At 39.5% G+C, this 17,391-nt stretch overlaps 1 protein-coding gene across 1 annotated transcript in view; it reads right to left on the bottom strand.

Annotated features, from left to right (window-relative positions):
- Positions 1-441: 441 nt before the first annotated feature.
- LOC112047386 (transcription factor RFX3) overlaps positions 442-17,391 on the bottom strand; it is a 29,062-nt gene continuing 12,112 nt past the window's right edge. Inside the window, exons 7-16 of the mRNA XM_052882385.1 lie at positions 16,574-16,782; positions 15,510-15,751; positions 14,663-14,829; positions 14,213-14,438; positions 13,348-13,539; positions 11,699-11,809; positions 11,029-11,201; positions 10,648-10,777; positions 9,829-9,962; positions 442-9,093 (exon numbers count right to left, since the gene is read on the bottom strand). Of these exons, the coding sequence (XP_052738345.1) occupies positions 9,834-9,962; positions 10,648-10,777; positions 11,029-11,201; positions 11,699-11,809; positions 13,348-13,539; positions 14,213-14,438; positions 14,663-14,829; positions 15,510-15,751; positions 16,574-16,782 (1,579 nt within the window). The 3' untranslated portion in view covers positions 442-9,093; positions 9,829-9,833. The remainder of the gene's footprint in view (positions 9,094-9,828; positions 9,963-10,647; positions 10,778-11,028; positions 11,202-11,698; positions 11,810-13,347; positions 13,540-14,212; positions 14,439-14,662; positions 14,830-15,509; positions 15,752-16,573; positions 16,783-17,391) is intronic.

Below are 17,391 nucleotides of genomic sequence, written 5' to 3'. Positions count from 1 at the left end.
AACTTGAACAAATACAAAAAATATTAATACTAATGATATTTCCTTGAAAAATATCAAAATGTCCACCAAACTTTGTATCAACCACTATTATTTCGATGTTTGGTTTACTGAACGGTCCTATATCGAAAACGCCTAGACCAGCCATCATCATTATCAACCCATATGCGACTTACTATCGAGCACGAGTCTCCTCTTAGAATGAGAGGGGATTGGTAGACTTCACACACGCAGAGCATTAAGAAAATTCTCTGGTATGCAGGTTACCCCACGATGTTTTTCCTTCACCGTTTGAAACACGTGATATTTAATTTCTTTGACCAACATGTACCTTAAACTTATGAAACTTTCGATTGTTGGACTTGGTCTGATTATATATCTGTAACCTTTTTTAGTGATATTAAAAAAATATCTTAAATGATTTAAGTAAATAAAAACAATATAAAACACATGACTAGCTTTATTTATCAATACGGAATATTCCTCGCTTACTGCTGAACGGTATACATTACAAAATACATCGAGATGCTTACAATCTAACAGACACGACCATTGGACCACACTCATTTAATGCAAACAAATATTTCACTAACTATTACATTGAGTAACATAGTTATTAAAACTGCACTTTACCTAGTTGTGAAATATAAAAATACCTTAATAACATAAATTTTACAGATACTCTGCACGGCTCATAATGCGAAGAGTTTGAGGTTGCCTACCTACTGCTTTATATAGGTACCCGAAAAATAAAAAAATGGATAATGAAAGGAAAATAAAAAAAGGATAAAGTTTCTTATGAACTTTAAATGTCTGTATTACCTGGAACAAATATTTACCTCATATGCAAAGTTTTGTGATTATCTTATCAAATAACATGAGGTGTGATTCCGTTATTTTATGTACTTGTCGGTGTAATATTCGCCAATAACAAATTTTATTAGACTTTACTTCTATTCTGTTATAACAACAATAATTCTATGGGATGCCACAAATAAAATGTCACTAGCAACGAAGTTGCCATGTAATGAACGATACCACATCGTTGTAACTTTACTGAATGGGGGGGCTGAAGTGAAATTATCATTTTTAATCATGAAGATAGACATACATGAACTAAAATACAGTTAGGTACGTTTTCAACAGTAATCACAAATTCAAGTTCAAATGGATACTACGAGTACCTGATAGGTAGGTAGGTACTGTAGTAGGTACACCATTAGGGCTGTTTGAAGAATCACCTGTGCCTTTAGGCGGTAACTAAATATAGTTTATTGTGAATTGCCGATGTTCAAGACATACCTAATAATAATAACTATTAAAATATGTATTATGAATATTGTTAAAATTAAAAAAAGACAAATAAATAAATGAGCGAAAAAGTCTTGCTGACGCATGCTCTGTTTTATTCATTTGAGTTTCTTTCTCAGTAACGTAAGTAACATAACTTCTCGGTAAGTAAGGTAAGGTAAACCTTGGTCTTAACTTTGCTTATTTTTGATGGCATGGTAGTGGGGGGTCTAGACGGTGATTATGTCGGCAGTAGGTAGTTATTTACTTTTTTACGCATGTGGGAATCCCACACACTGTCTGTTTTTAAAACAATACGCATTTTGGGAGATTGCCACAAATAAAAAAATCACGCTGTTTACGTAACACTTAAATCACTGTTTATAAGTAAGCATGGGAGGGGAGTTTGAGCTTTGCTTAGTTTTGCTGACAGGGGGGGGGGGGGGGGGTCTAAATAATCTGCTTACGTAATACTTGGAAGCAACACCATGCATGCCTATATGAGTAAGTAAAGCCCAACACTGCCTCTAATTGTCATTAAAAGCCAAGAACAACTGATTTCATAACACAATTATCATTTACAATAGTCTATTTAGAGTGCAGTCCACACTATTCGTTGTACAATATATCTCCATCCCGGATCATAGACCTTACCTAGCTTGGTAAAAAAGTTAAGCTCATTTGACAGACGTTCTAACTGTAGCTAAAATCAAATATACAATCACAACCTATTATTATCTAGTATATAATAATTGCAGAGGTGAAACTAAAACAATTGGAAACTTTTATTAGAATAAAAAAAGCAGTACGGCCAAAGTATAATTCAAAAACACGCGTACCGCGTCCTACCTTTGAAGTAAATGAGGTTGTTAATTGCTATTTTGACTGTGAATTGTTTGATATTTTCCAAAATACGGAGGAGATTTATAAAAATCATTTACATTTACAAAGCGAGACGTTTCACCCTCAACTCGCTGCAACAAACCCACAACCCCTTAAGGGTAGGCAACTACACAACCATAGAGTTGTTTCTAATAGTTATATGTTAAGGAGAAGCTATGCTAGACAAAATGGAAAGTGTTTAGAGATTTGCTTTTTTAGAAAAGAAATAGTAAAATTTTAGCTACAGTCCGTCTGTGATATCAAGACACTCATTACATATACCTACATTAAACACATGTATAGAGAACAATTACTACTGTGATATAATAACATTTATTATGCGAACTTCACTTCAACTTACAATGTCGCTTTTATGTATGATAACTCGTTGAATCTGACGAAAAAAAAACATTGTCTGCATTTTGTCAATTTCGCGGAAAAATTGCAAAATAAATATATTACGCAATACAAATAGCGAGAATTACGTTTGATTCATGATTTATTTTCTTGAGGTTCGTTAATAACACAGACAATTTTCTATAGATTAATGTAATCCTATATCATCGGCATACGATAAGTTTCAGTAAAGTTCACATTCGTACAACATCCACTTACTACTAATAGTGCAATTTCGAAATACACGAATAAATAAACATTTATTACGATAAATCGACGAAAATAATTTTAAATACAACATTCTTAAGGCAATTAGATATAGAGCTATTTCTTTTACAATGTATTTTTTTGTAGGCACGAGTGATGTCTCTGGATGTTTTACAATTTTTCACTAAACCTTATTATATTGTCATCAGTTCAAGATTATACTCTCAAGGCTAAGGCCTCGTCTGGAAACAGCGAATTCGCCGCGTCGCAACCTACAAAGTTGTATTAAACGCTTGATGCAATTTCAAAGTATTTCTAAATCGGAAACTATTTTATTAAATCATCTAGCTTGGAAAAAAAAGTGTGGAAACGGAACTTACTTTTTTTCCCTCTTACAACACTGCTCAAATTATCAGTTGTTAGTGCCTGTGTGATGTCAAAAGTCTAGGGTCTTGTCGCTCATCTCAAAGCTAACTTTTGATTTGATCAATAAGATACTACTCCAGTAATTAGTATTTTACATAAGAATTGCAAGTAGTTTACACGCTTCGTTCGTTGAAACTTTGAACTTTATAACAAGATGCATTGGATCCATTTTTTTTATTCTATATTAAACCATCAGCTTAAAACGCAGCTGATGGTTTAATCTATCTATCTATATATATAAAAATGAATTGCTGTTCGTTAGTCTCGCTAAAACTTGAGAACGGCTGAACGGATTTATCTTATCTTGGTCTTCAAATGTTCGTGGAGGTATAGGGAAGGTTTAAAAGGTGAGAAAAATTAGAATAATTGCCGGGAAAACCATCAAAACAACCCTTTTCTATTTCCCATACAAACGTTTAAGAGTCAAGGGGTAGGGTATGGTAGGGGTAAAGTGACGCTTGACCGGCTCCACTAGTATAGAATAAAAAAAATGGATCCAATGCATCTTGTTATAAAGTTCAAAGTTAGTTCAAACATGTGCTTAAGGAAGCAATGGTCGCGCGAATTTCACCTTCCAAGACGAGGCCTCATGAGTCGACATTATTTCGTACTCAAATGGACAGGTTCGAGGTTCATGATAACAGTATACTCACAACTTTAGTAACAATTATTTGCTCTAAAACACAACCGTTATATTTTTACATCGAATGTTTTCTCCAATGGGCCCTGGTTAATATGAAACTGAAATCGTTTATACATAAATTAGTGATGTACCTACAGCTAACGATACTGACTTTTTGATGTTGGGTAAAATTTGCATAGAGCCATTATTCGCTCAGCGAAAAACCTCTTATAATAAAGTAATTGATATAGGACATGAACACCTATGAATCAAATTCATTCACTCATCATTGCGAGGTACAGGAAGCTGAAATGACTGTAGACTAGAATGTATGTCTTTTAAATATTAACCAATGCCCAACCTCTCACAACTAAGCAAAGAACTTTTGCAATAATTTAGACGCGGATCAATCTCAGAACATCTCGGCTTTATGTCTTTTAGCAACGCCTTACTTTAAAACGATTTCAGTCTCATAGAAAAAGGACCATTTCAAGATAAGGCATCAACAAAGGCAGTGAGGCGCCAAATTCACGAGCGAACGGGTTTCCCGACGATATGGGTATAACTTGGCAAGATCGCGCTAACCCCCCCCCTCCCCCCCTCCTCCCGGCCCGCACGGATGATCTGGAGTGTTACGAACGAATTTGCCAAGCTATAAAACAAAATGCAGTGCAATCTGGGAGCTCAAAAAATATTGTCTATTATTAGGCTTGTTATTTAAAACACGACTTACTCGTACAATTACGCCATTAAAAGAGAATAAAAGTGATTTCGAAATTACCTAAACGTGTCATAAAACAAAATAGGTGCCTTACATTTTCTTCTGAAAGTCGAAATAAACAAATCAGATTTATTATATTTTATTAGGTATATCTAATTTGTTGAAACAGTGGAACGAATAGCAAATTTTTTATTTCGCAATAATATGTAAAGTTATCGATATCGATATTATGGAGGTATCGTCCCGACTAAACTCGCTCGTGGATTTGGCGCTTTAGGTCTTACTATAAAATAATCTCGGGTAGTCATCCAGGCTAACGGACTAACACGTTTATTATTATACTATTATTTTATTATACAGGAATGTTGAATTGGCGAGAATGCCTGGTAACATAATCAAGTAATATAAATCGGAAAAATACTATGGTATTTATATAAAAATCATATTTAAATACATTCACTGTTTTGGTTATTGAATTTTTATATTAACTTATATTAGGTACAAAATCTTTTATGGATTTTAATATACATTTTGGTATTAAAAAAAATGATTATGTTCCGTTTTAAGTTAGTCCTCGATTATAATAATTTAAACGCAAACGCTCCTGTATTCTAGTCGGGCTTTAAATGAAATAGGGTTGTATGTATGCATCATCGATAATAATATATTGCACTACGTAAAAATACATGAGTTTTCTATGTTCACAAAAAATTTTTTCGACAATACTTCAATACTTCGAATTTTAAAGGACAAAATAAGGAACACTTATTGGTGGTGTGTACATATTAGATTAAAAAAAATATTTCAAATCAAATTTGCAAAAATAAAATGCGCGAGTTTATAAGAATGTACGAATACGATTTGGATGTTTGTTACACTTTCACGCAAAAACTACTGGACGAACTTTCCTTAAATTTGGAATAACACACATGCTAATTTTTAACTTTAACTTTATTATTAACCTGGACAACTATAGTCCCCGCAGACAGTAAACAATCCTAAATTCACGAGCATCTGCTAGATGGACAATACGTATTTTTATTACAAAAATTCCGATTAATGGTATTTTTAATCATTTCTTATTGATGTGTTTTTTTCAATATAATTAAGTAGGTATTATACAAGTAAAAAGGGTTATCGATAGATGCAGCACATCACTGACATCACTGACCGACTCTTTTCCAACTTCATCTAGCCACAACTACAATAGACAAGCGTTTGCGTGCACAATACACATAAAAAGTACATATAGTACGGAGTATTCAGGAAAATTAAGAGACAATATAAAATGGACAAGTCATTCTACACCTGTATTATTTAAAAAATCTTGCTTTGAATTTAGATTTTTTATATTACATTTTTTCTTATATAACATCTCTGGACCTTAGGCTTCGGCAATTTTTTTTTTTATTTATAATATTCGATATGTAAAATTAAAACCAAGAAAACATCTAGTTTATAGTGATATGAGATAAGGCCATCATATCGAAATTGTCTTCGGTTATTTTGTATGAACAAAATAATTACCTACTTCATTAAATATGAAAATATTACCTCAAAAAGTTAGTAGCAAGAGGTAAATTTTATGGGATTTTACAGTTCCTGCTGTAACCATTATACAGCGTATGATATTTTAAGTATCAGTTAGGAAGTTTATGTGACATCTACACAATTATGGCACTCGTAACATAATACACAACGCATGTTAAGTCGTATCGTAGTATTTTTATATTAAATTATAATTACAATATATTCTATGTTGATTCCTTTTAATTTTTATATTTTTTGATTATGGCAACTGACCTTAGGTGGAATTTCTCCAAGATATTCTTAAATGGAAATCAGATGAACCTTAATTAGATTTCACCACAACTGTTATACTAAAAAATACTGCGATTCGATCGAACTGAATGTGATGTAAATGCGTCTCACTCTCTTGAAAATATGTTTCCATCAACATTGTTCACTAAACATTTTACATATATGTTTTCGACAATTGATAAATCAGTATATTAAAAACATATTTCTGGCAACATTATTATTCTCAAAGCAATATCTGACGAATATGTTTCCAGCAACATTATTGGCAAATCAATATTCTACAAATGTCAAAAATTAATTAATTTTACAGTATATTATATAGACACATTAATACATTTAAGTACTCAATATATTATTATAATACACGCATGTATCCACTATTATACAAACTTTCATAAGTAAAATGGCGAACAATAGGTATGTGAAACGTGTAAATCGCTTTGTCGATATTTCATTCCAGTTGCAACTTAATTGAAATGCCAACTTTAAAAAAATCCCTCATTACCGTCGTAAACACACTTTTGTTTAGTCAATCCAAATAAAAACATAAATCGTACCTCACACATAAATGAATATACATTTGTATTATTCTATATCTATATACAACGACAGCTTCTGTCTTTTACGGTGAATAAATTATTATACATACAATGACATAGACTACTTGTAGTAATTTTCCAGTTGAGCTTAAAATATGTGAAATAATGTACAAGTGCACCAAATTTCTAACTACGGAGAAAGGAGACTGACCATTTTGGGCCCAACACGTTATGTCAGCACGTTAGTAGAATCCGAATTAGAAACGTGAAACCGAAAAGATGGGTGAAGGTAGTTTCTACGAATCTTAGACTTTTATAGAAAAAAATGATGATCTTTCATTGTTTATTTTATCCTTTTTATAATATCAGGTTCATAACGGTTTATTCATCAAATTTGGGCCCAACAATGTATGAAAAATTTGCAGCCTCTTTTGCATACCGCGTACTATACAAGTTAGATATGCTTTATAAAGCAAAGTGCGCACGCAGGTACATACAGCGCGTACAATAAAAGGCGAATTAAAATCGTAAAACTTTTAATTTACAATATCTCTTAGACTCTGAGCAATATTTCGCTATATATATTTTTATATCATGATTCGCATAATTATGATTCGTTTACGGATCTTGACAATGTCTTTCACTGCAGATGTAATTATTTTTCTTTTGTGTATTTCTATACAACACGGATTCGATCGCTTTTTAAAGCCAACTGTTTATTAATTGTTGTTTATAAGTGTTACTATATACATACATGAATGTTCACATTAACAATATACAGTCAAATTGGATGTGTGTTATTATAAATAATTTATTAAATTAAATGTTTTATTAAAATTTCTATAAGCTTATCGATATCGACACGAGCGTTGTACATCACTACACGCTCTATATACTATGCTCTGTCACGATTTACTGCCTCCATTGGCGATCCGTCAATTACGTCCACATATAAAGGACTTACTTTCACAATTAAAATTAACAAATATAATTAGAAATAATATACATTTTATTTGAAATAAAATTTCCAAGTAAAGCCTTTACTCTTCGACGACTTTGTTATTTATAAAAATATCAGTATAATATAATAGATATTCAAATTTTTATGAAAATGCTATTTTCATGAATTATCAAATTCATATTTTTCTTACTATAGTGTAGCAAAATTTACATACATTGCAGTTTAAAATATATATGTTATCCTATATACTAGGTACAAATATATATACAAAAATACGGAGAATGTTTGTACGTACAGTAAGAATAGACGACGGCAAGATTTTCATTTCAATTAATACTTAGAATAAAATTAAGTAATTAAAAGGATTCTATATTGTAACCGCAAGATGACTAGATCTATTAGTAGGTATTTTATGCTATTTTCCGCGAAAACCAGTGACGAGCGTATTTTGAGCTACAAAGAGAGTTTTTCCAAACTAGTGAGATAAAGAAGTTAAATCAAATATCTTTTGAATCTGACACCAAAGTTGTTATTCAATTACCATTAAGGACTAGAACAAAATTTTTAATTGGATAGCTTTCACAGAAAATATCACAAATTTACATCATGAAATTCATGCTAATAAAAAACCTGCACTCTGTTCATAAATGTATGCTTTGTATAGTAAAATTATTGTAATTAAATTAAATAAATGAGGAATTTCAAAGTACATTATATATTTAATGCCAATATTTACATTTTAAAATTTTTATTTTTATTTATTGCTGATCACACATAAGGCATGCGTCTCGTTTAATTTTCTTCTATACTGCAAGCGAATGACATCATTAGCAAGAGAACCAAAAATGGAATGATTTATGCTACACCCACTTAATTTTATTTCAAAATCTGCAATTTGACTGAAACCAAAAGTGTCGACACTTCCTTATGTATGACCAGTTAAAATTAAAACATACAATGTTTACTTTAAAAATCTTATTTGAACTAATAATATAATTTACTCTTCAAAATCCATTTATTTTTCAACACCAAACACGTAACACCGAAATGTTTGTTTTGAGTATATCGCATAATTTTGAGTTTCCCAACTTAATCTGATTGAGTTTGAGTTGGTTGAAATTAAGTGTGCAACACTTAATTTTCTGATGAAGAGCTGCATATAATTATATATTTTTATTAACACTCTCAATCCTGTGCGAATTGCTGAATGAGTAAATTACACTCAAATAACCTGAAATTAAAAAAAATAGATATAATCAACTCCCAACAAAATGTATAATTTTTTCAAATATGTATTAATAGTTGCCGCAAGACATGTATGTCTCAATAATTGGTACTAAGTGGAATCTACTTTTTTTTGGATTTTTTTTTTGAGTTGAATTTACGCCGCCAAAGAAGCTCATTGGACAAGAACAACCAATGATAAAAGACAATGGAAGAGAAAGAGAGAGGCCTTTGCCGAGAACAAAGACTTATTGAGTGCGTTCTTTACCAAGTGCGTTCTTCACCAAGTGCGTTCTTTACTAAGTGCGTTCTTTACTAAGTGCGTTCTTTACTAAGTGCGTTCTATACTAAGTGCGTTCTTTACTAAGTGCGTTCTTTACTAAGTGCGTTCTATACTAAGTGCGTTCTTTACTAAGTGCGTTCTTTACTAAGTGCGTTCTTTACTAAGTGTGTTCTTTACTAAGTGTGTTCTGTACCAAGTGCGTTCTTTACTAAGTGTGTTCTTTACTAAGTGCGTTCTTTACTAAGTGCGTTCTTTACTTAGTGTGTTCTTTACCAAGTGCGTTCTTTACTAAGTGTGTTCTTTACTAAGTGCGTTCTTTACTAAGTCACCGGATTAGAAAATACTCTTCGAACAATAAAGTTTCATTCGGCTTACAGTATGACACAAATCGTCACGTTACATTACGCGTTACGAGGCCCGTCAGGTAACTCCTCGTCAACATGTCATGTACCAACTCACCAGCGCTACTCGTCGCCCTTCACTCGCTTGACGTCTGGCGGCTCGTCGTCGTCGTCCTCCCACTCCCAGTCCTGCTCGCCGTCCTCCTCATCGAGATCACGCGGAGGTTCCTCTGGTAATTCCTCGTCATCGTCCTATAAAAACAAAGTTATTAGTGAAATTGTGCCAAAATTCATCAAATTTCATTCAACCGATTTTGCATACACAACTTTCCATGACACTGTCGCAAACAAAAACGTTTCCATCAAGTGTCTTCAAGACAACTGTATTCTCTCAAGTGCTTATAAATATTTACATACTAAAACACAATCAAGCTTTATAAATTTTTATGTTTGTCTGTTTGTCCTGTTATCTCTTAAACGGCTGAACTGATTTAAAAAATATTAGCATGGAGAAACAGAAAGATAGGCAAAAGTTTTAAAAAAGCACTTGAAAGAACACAGTTATTTTTAAATAAAAAAATAAAAATAAATAAAATCTTTATTGACCAAAAATATATACAAAAAACCATAACATTGCCTGTGGTCTCCACACTAGATTGATCTGTATCGTGGAGACCAGGTAGGATTTTCTAATGCTTTCCGTTGGACTAGGACTAATTACAAAAATTACAATAAATAGGACTACATTACAAAAAGAAATACATTACAAAAAAGAAAAGTAAAGTAAAACAGTAAGCAGAAACGTTAGATAGGTATACACAATTATTTTAGCTTATTTCATATTTGCATTGCTTCGGTGTCTGTATAAGTTAAACTTTAAAAAAAAATTAAACCTAAATTTTATTTTTTTAATATTTTAATATTGGAGTGTTCGTACCATGGCTCTCTGCATGACGGCGATGGGCGGCTCCTGGCGGTGCTCGGCCACGCGCCGCTCGATGAGGAACGACACGTACTCGTCGTACAGCAGCCGGATCAGGTGGAACGAGCCGAACGACGCCGCCGACCTGCAAGTCCCCCACTTCAATTAATGATGGATCAAAACAACTGTTTGCACGTTATATAAACGTAGTTTGTTAGTCGCATACTAGATGACGCTACTAACAGTTTGGATTAAATTGTATCACGCTATGATGATTTTGACCATTGTGTACTGAAATTATTCATGATAAAAACTAAAAAGTGTCTTAATACGACAAAGTTATGCAGTATTTCGTGGCGAGTGATCATCGTAATCCGGATATGTGCAGGCGCGCACCTGAGCGTCAGCTCGCGGATGACGAGCGAGGAGTAGAAGGACCAGTCGAGCAGCAGGCGGCGCGCGCGCGGCGTGTAGTCGGCGCGGCGTTCGTGCGGCGCCAGCGCGGCGCGCACCATGCCCTCCAGCCACGACGCCCACGCCTCCAGCGGCGCTCCGCGACCCAGACGCGACTGTCGCAACAACACGTTAACGTATAAACTATTGACCATTGCAATCAGAAAAGAGAATTATGATAATTAGAAACCAGAGAAAGAAACCCAACGCGGGACATAGGCTCAGTTCAGAAAGGGCGAATTCGCCGCGATTCTATCTATTACGCGCGACCGTTGCGTCTGCAAGGCGCTTACCAACGCGCGAGCATTTGGGGAGGAATTCAGTACGAAACATGGAGTTGAAAGTGCACTCGCTCTAGAGTTCGCGCGTTAATTGGACGCAACAAGGCGTCTTTAGTATCTCGATTCGCGCGCAATACGCGCGGTTGACGCGCGAATCGAGAGTCTGGCGTACTGCACGCGATTTACGCGCGTATTTTGAATTCACGCGATGCTTGTGGACGCTATGTATTGATGTCGAGTACTTCGACAACGCGCGTATGAATACGCGCGATACGATCCGCGACGAATTCGCCCCTTCTGGACAAGGTCATAGTCTCAGTGCAAGCAGTCACCTTGAAGTCGGCCTCCAGCTTGTGCGCGGCGCTATTGCCGCCGCACGCGCACGCCCACGCCGCCTGCTCGCGCACCACGCGGAAGTCCACGCGGTTCAGGTCCGACAGCATCTGCCACGGGAAACGGATCTATATTTATATCTACACTACTAGCCTCAGGCCAATTATTGTATAGGACCTGCCTCGCTAGACGTTACTTTTCTGTCAAAATATATGATCAACGATCTAATGTGATTATAGAAACTGTCTCAATAGTATCGATGTTAAATAGTTGTAATCGTGTTCGTCGGTTAAAGAGCTCCGTAAAAATACCTTTTTGTGTAATTGAATTGTGTAAAAAACGGGCAAAAACTTCTAGTTTAGTATAAGATATATACTAAATCTAAACTCGTTTTCTTCAGAAAATGACAGACAATTTTGTTCGTGACTATGAGTGCGATACAGGTCCTTCTATAATTGGTCTGAGCTACTAGACGCCGTACATTTAAAAATGTGCCAAATTAGTTATTAAATATACAATTTTTTTAAATAAAAAAACTCTTTTTTTTAAATAAGTAATAGTAAAACACGTCACGTTAGTCTGCGGCTTGTCTTCGACAAAGGCCTACTCTAAAGGTTTCCATTATATTTTATTTCTTTATTTTATATTAATATTTTTGTCGAACGCTCCATTTGTATGCGATTTACTGTAGTGACGTCATGAAACAGTTGAATTAATATAGTCTGTCATGACCGACAGACGTTTTGGCTCGATTAGTCAAAAAAATATTTAAAAACTAAAATTTTCATGTAATCACGTCTCAAAAAATATGAAAAAAAAATTCAGTCTAGTAGAACGATAATGAAGTATTTAAAAAAAAGCGTATGTATGTATGTGCGTATACAAAGGACTTTGAATAAGTTCTCTCTCTGTTCTGTTATAAAATGGCACTACAAGCGCTAGGTGCATGGAATTTCGGACCATAATGACTCTCCCAGACTTATTGTATATAACCTGAACTACAGGGTCGTTTTGTATGCTAGAGAGTAAACAACAGTTTTTTGTTGTCCCTAAGTATGTATGGTTTTCTGCCAAATAGGCAATTTATATTTACGGCGAAAGAGTACCACTTTACTCATAAGATGCCTGCAATTAAATTCTTGTTGATACTTGGGTCGACAGTGCTCTATCAGATGTGATACATAGAGACTAACTTCGACGATTCAAATAAAAAAAAATTTGAACCTGAGGATAGTTGTGGCAATGGGAGCACGGGGAGGAATGGCACATGGCTCGAAGAGCTGATAAACGTTGGGATCCTAAGGCACTGGAATAGCGACAGCGCAGTATTGGTCGATCCCCCACTAGATGGACAGAGGACATCAAGCGGGTTGCAGGGAGCCGCAGAAAGCTGGCGGATCGAGATTGCGGTGTTTGGAGGTCTGTACAAGAAGCCCATGTTTAGCAGTGGACGTCCATCGGCTGATAATGATGATGATGATGAATCATCATGGCAACATGCTTGTAACTCACACCCTGACAGATTGTCAGTGATCTCCGCGTAGTAGCGTTCGTTTAAGGCATTTCTAAAGTAATTTAAGGATTTCTTTTTGTTTTTCCATTCTATTCCAGCCGTCATGATGATGACAATGATGATGGTGACCCTCACCTGCTGTATCTGGTGCTGGTTGTTGAGCACGGCGCGCGCGGCCTGCGCCAGGTGGTTGAGCGACGTGTACCGGCGCAGCGCCGCCGCCAGCGCCGCGGCCGCCGAGCCCTGCGCGCGCAGCGCCAGCGCGGGGGCGCCGCTAGCACCCGCCGCCAGCGCGCTCTCCAGGCTCTTGGCGAAGTTGCGGATCGCCTGCAGTATCATCACACAGTTTTGATGTCTTTCCAAACATTTCAACAACTTCAGCGGGAGTGCGAGTAATCTCACGTGCATACTTGTGTGTCTGCGTACGTGCGTGCGTGTGAGTGCGTGTCTGCTAGCGTAATTGCGAATGTGTGTATCTATATGCGTTAATTTCTTTCATATGCGTTCTTTGTATATATGATATAATTTTATTTTTAATATTTTTGCTTCTCACGTTGCTATTTTTTAGTATGGTATTTTATTGTTTTTCTCTTTTAAATTTTAGTTAATTGTAATGTATTATTTTAAGTTTAAGTTATTATTATTGTAAATTTTATTCAATAAGGTTGTTGTGTGTTGTGTTTGTGGCGGCATCTGGTCAACGGTTCCAACTGAAAACCAACGCTGCATGCTCTTTTTATTTAAAGAGTATGTAGCATTATGCTGAGTTGGATCTGGGTTCTACCACACATCGCAGGATATTGTTAAAGAACAAATTGTGTTGTGTGGCATAATTCTCTAATAAAGCTTTTTTCTTTCTTTCTTTCTTTCAAAAGAGTGCGCAGTTGTAACTGTGAATGCGTGTGTGTGGATGTGGGTACACCTAAGGCCGTGCGCGTGCGTGTGTGCGTCCGTATGCCTGCGTGTGTCAGTGCGTACGTGCGAGTGTGTAGGTGTGTACCTGCGTGAGCTGCGAGGGGATGGGCCGCAGCACGTCCGGCAGCAGCAGGTCGACGGCGCGCTGGTGCAGGCGCATCTCGGCGCGCCGCAGCCACGTGCACACGTCCCGGCGCGTGGCGAGGCGCGCACCCGCCCGCCCCGCGCGCCGCCAGAACGCGCGCCGGCAGCGCTCCACCGCACCCGTGTCTAACGCCGCCACTGCCTCCAGGAACTCTACGCCGTGCTGTCTGTGGTCACATATACAAATTAAGTGTTAGATACAATAATAAGGTTGCTAGGAAGAGATCGCTATGAAGCGGTAAGGTTTGAAAGTAAAACCTGAAAAAAAAGCTCTCTGGCTCTATCTCTCAACGTTCATTCGCCTCATCCACAATTTTCGTAACGCACTCACCAGCTTACTCCCCAAACGTGAGTGAGAAGTTTTACTTTAACAACAGAGGCGCACACTCACCGATGCTGCTCGCGGAAGTGCTGCGGCGCGTCGGGCGGCACGTCGTCGGGCAACTCGTCGAGCAACAGGTCGGGCGGGTCGGGCGCGCTCACTGCGCCGAGGTACTGCCGGTGCGCGACCCCGCTCACACCCACAGGAGTCGGCTCTGGCTCCCTCTCGCGCACCTCCTGCTATAAGTACCCGTACTTCGCAAACTGAGGTTTATATAGCCTTAAGGTTGTTACAGAGTGTACGGAACTACACCAGGATGGACTGACGACATCAAGCGAGTCGCAGGTATTCGATGGATGCAGGTGGCTCAGTATCGTGATGTTTGGAAGTCCCTACAAAAGGCCTACGTCCTACAGAGGACGGCCATCGGCTGATATGATGATGATAATGATAGTGTACTGGACTTGCCAACTCAACACTGTCTCAACCTTCATGAAAGGCTCCAAAAAGCAAGCATTTTCAAGGCAAGCGTGTCTCATTTTAGGTCAGATCTACATTTACTTTCAGGTAACATAGTCAAAAAACTCCTCAGTGTCTGAAGACGAAATCCTCAGAAGAACCAAAGTCACTGACATAGCTCAGCGAGTTATGAAGTTGTAGTATTTCGAAGAACGATGGACGTCGGGGTCCCAAAGTATTAAAGTGCGACCCCGCACCGGAAATTGCAGTGCCAGTCGACCCACCCCGCTTGATGAATCTGGTCTAGATTCATCAAGCGGGTTGCAGGGAGCTGCTGCCGCTGGATGCTGGCGGCTCGACTCTGTTGCGTTTGGAGGTCTATACAAGAGGCCTATGTCCAGCAGTGGACGTCTATCGGCTGATGATGATGGTGATGAGTCATCAAACACATGCTCACCTGCGGCTCCTCGACGTCGCCCTTGGGCGGCGGCGCGTCGGCGTCCCGCGCGGAGGGCTTGGCGCGGATGCCGTAGTAGTGGTACTTGGAGTTGCCGCGCGTGCCGAGCCGGCGCGTGCGCAGCCCCACGAACACGGAGCGGATGAGCTTGCCGAAGGACGCCGCGTTGACGGGCTCCAGGCGGTGCGCCGCGCAGTGCCGCAGGTAGTGCGCGTACAGCGTGGAGCGCGGGAGCGACACGCCTGCCGACACTAGCAGCCGTTAGCGCTCGCGGTATGCGGCGGGAGTACGAGTAGCAAGTACAGACAGTAAAATCGAATGTACGAAGAAAAACATGTTGTTGAATTAATAATCTAAATATAGGTATCTAAAACATAGTCAAACATTGTACACATTCGTATAATATTGCAGAATTTATTTGCTCGAAACATAAAATTGTATATTACACTTGTAAAAATATATAGGTAGCTCTGTGTACACTAACCTTCAGCGATCTCGTAGTGGTCGAGCAGCCACTGCACGGTGGCGGGCGGCATGCGCGGCGCGGGCGCGGGCGACGCGGGCTGCTCCGTGCTGAAGGCGAACTCGGCGGCCCACTCGTCGGGCGCTGACGGTGTGTGTACACTCACCTTCAGCGGTCTCGTAGTGGTCGAGCAGCCACTGCACGGTGGCGGGCGGCAAGCGCGGCGCGGGCGCGGGCGACGCGGGCTGCTCCGTGCTGAAGGCGAACTCGGCGGCCCACTCGTCGGGCGCCGACGGTGTGTGTACACTCACCTTCAGCGGTCTCGTAGTGGTCGAGCAGCCACTGCACGGTGGCGGGCGGCATGCGCGGCGCGGGCGCGGGCGACGCGGGCTGCTCCGTGCTGAAGGCGAACTCGGCGGCCCACTCGTCGGGCGCTGACGGTGTGTGTACACTCACCTTCAGCGGTCTCGTAGTGGTCGAGCAGCCACTGCACGGTGGCGGGCGGCAAGCGCGGCGCGGGCGCGGGCGACGCGGGCTGCTCCGTGCTGAAGGCGAACTCGGCGGCCCACTCGTCGGGCGCCGACGGTGTGTGTACACTCACCTTCAGCGGTCTCGTAGTGGTCGAGCAGCCACTGCACGGTGGCGGGCGGCATGCGCGGCGCGGGCGCGGGCGACGCGGGCTGCTCCGTGCTGAAGGCGAACTCGGCGGCCCACTCGTCGGGCGCGCTGACGGCGGTCACGGCGGTCACGGTGCCCTCGGCCGCGCCCACGCTGGCCACGCCGTACACGGGGTACGAGCGCAGCGGGTCCCTGCCACAACAGACAGACACTGGTGGACACGCCTGGATAGTGCTACACACTCAACCGATGGCCAAATCTAGAACTGACTTTGCAGCGTACGCAAGGACAGCGATGATGTCACAATCCGCGTGGGCACAACATGACATGCAGGGTATGACAACGTCCCAGCACAGGACAACGAGCAATCGTAGTCTCGAAAGGAGTTCATGACCGCGGAAACTAGATTCCGCACCTTATCTGGGCAAGGAGACTAAGCCTCGAGGCCGGTAACCCGGATTCTCATCTGGGAGGAGAAGACCTGCCTACTGAATTTTGATTCGTTAGTTTGCAGTCAACTTTGTTATGTTAGGTACATAAAGCAATAAGAATTCATGCGCAAAACATTATAGATACTAAAAGTGCGTCAACAGCGACATCCTCCACACCGGCCCAGATAAGTTTGTGACTCTTAAGCTATTGAACTACTACACTACTACTACTACACTACGCAGCGACAGTAACTCGCAACGATAACTCACTAACGCTCGGCCATCGACGTCAGCAACCAGAGGCTATTGTGCGAAGGTCACAGATATCCTAACTCAGTCAGTAACGTCAGATTTTATAACCTCTTGTATC

This window comes from Bicyclus anynana, chromosome 7 (genome assembly GCF_947172395.1).
Source record: "Bicyclus anynana chromosome 7, ilBicAnyn1.1, whole genome shotgun sequence".
NCBI classification, from domain to species: Eukaryota; Metazoa; Arthropoda; class Insecta; order Lepidoptera; family Nymphalidae; genus Bicyclus; species Bicyclus anynana.
The sequence above is the reverse complement of the archived record's forward strand: the minus strand, read 5'-3'. Positions and strand labels throughout refer to the sequence as shown.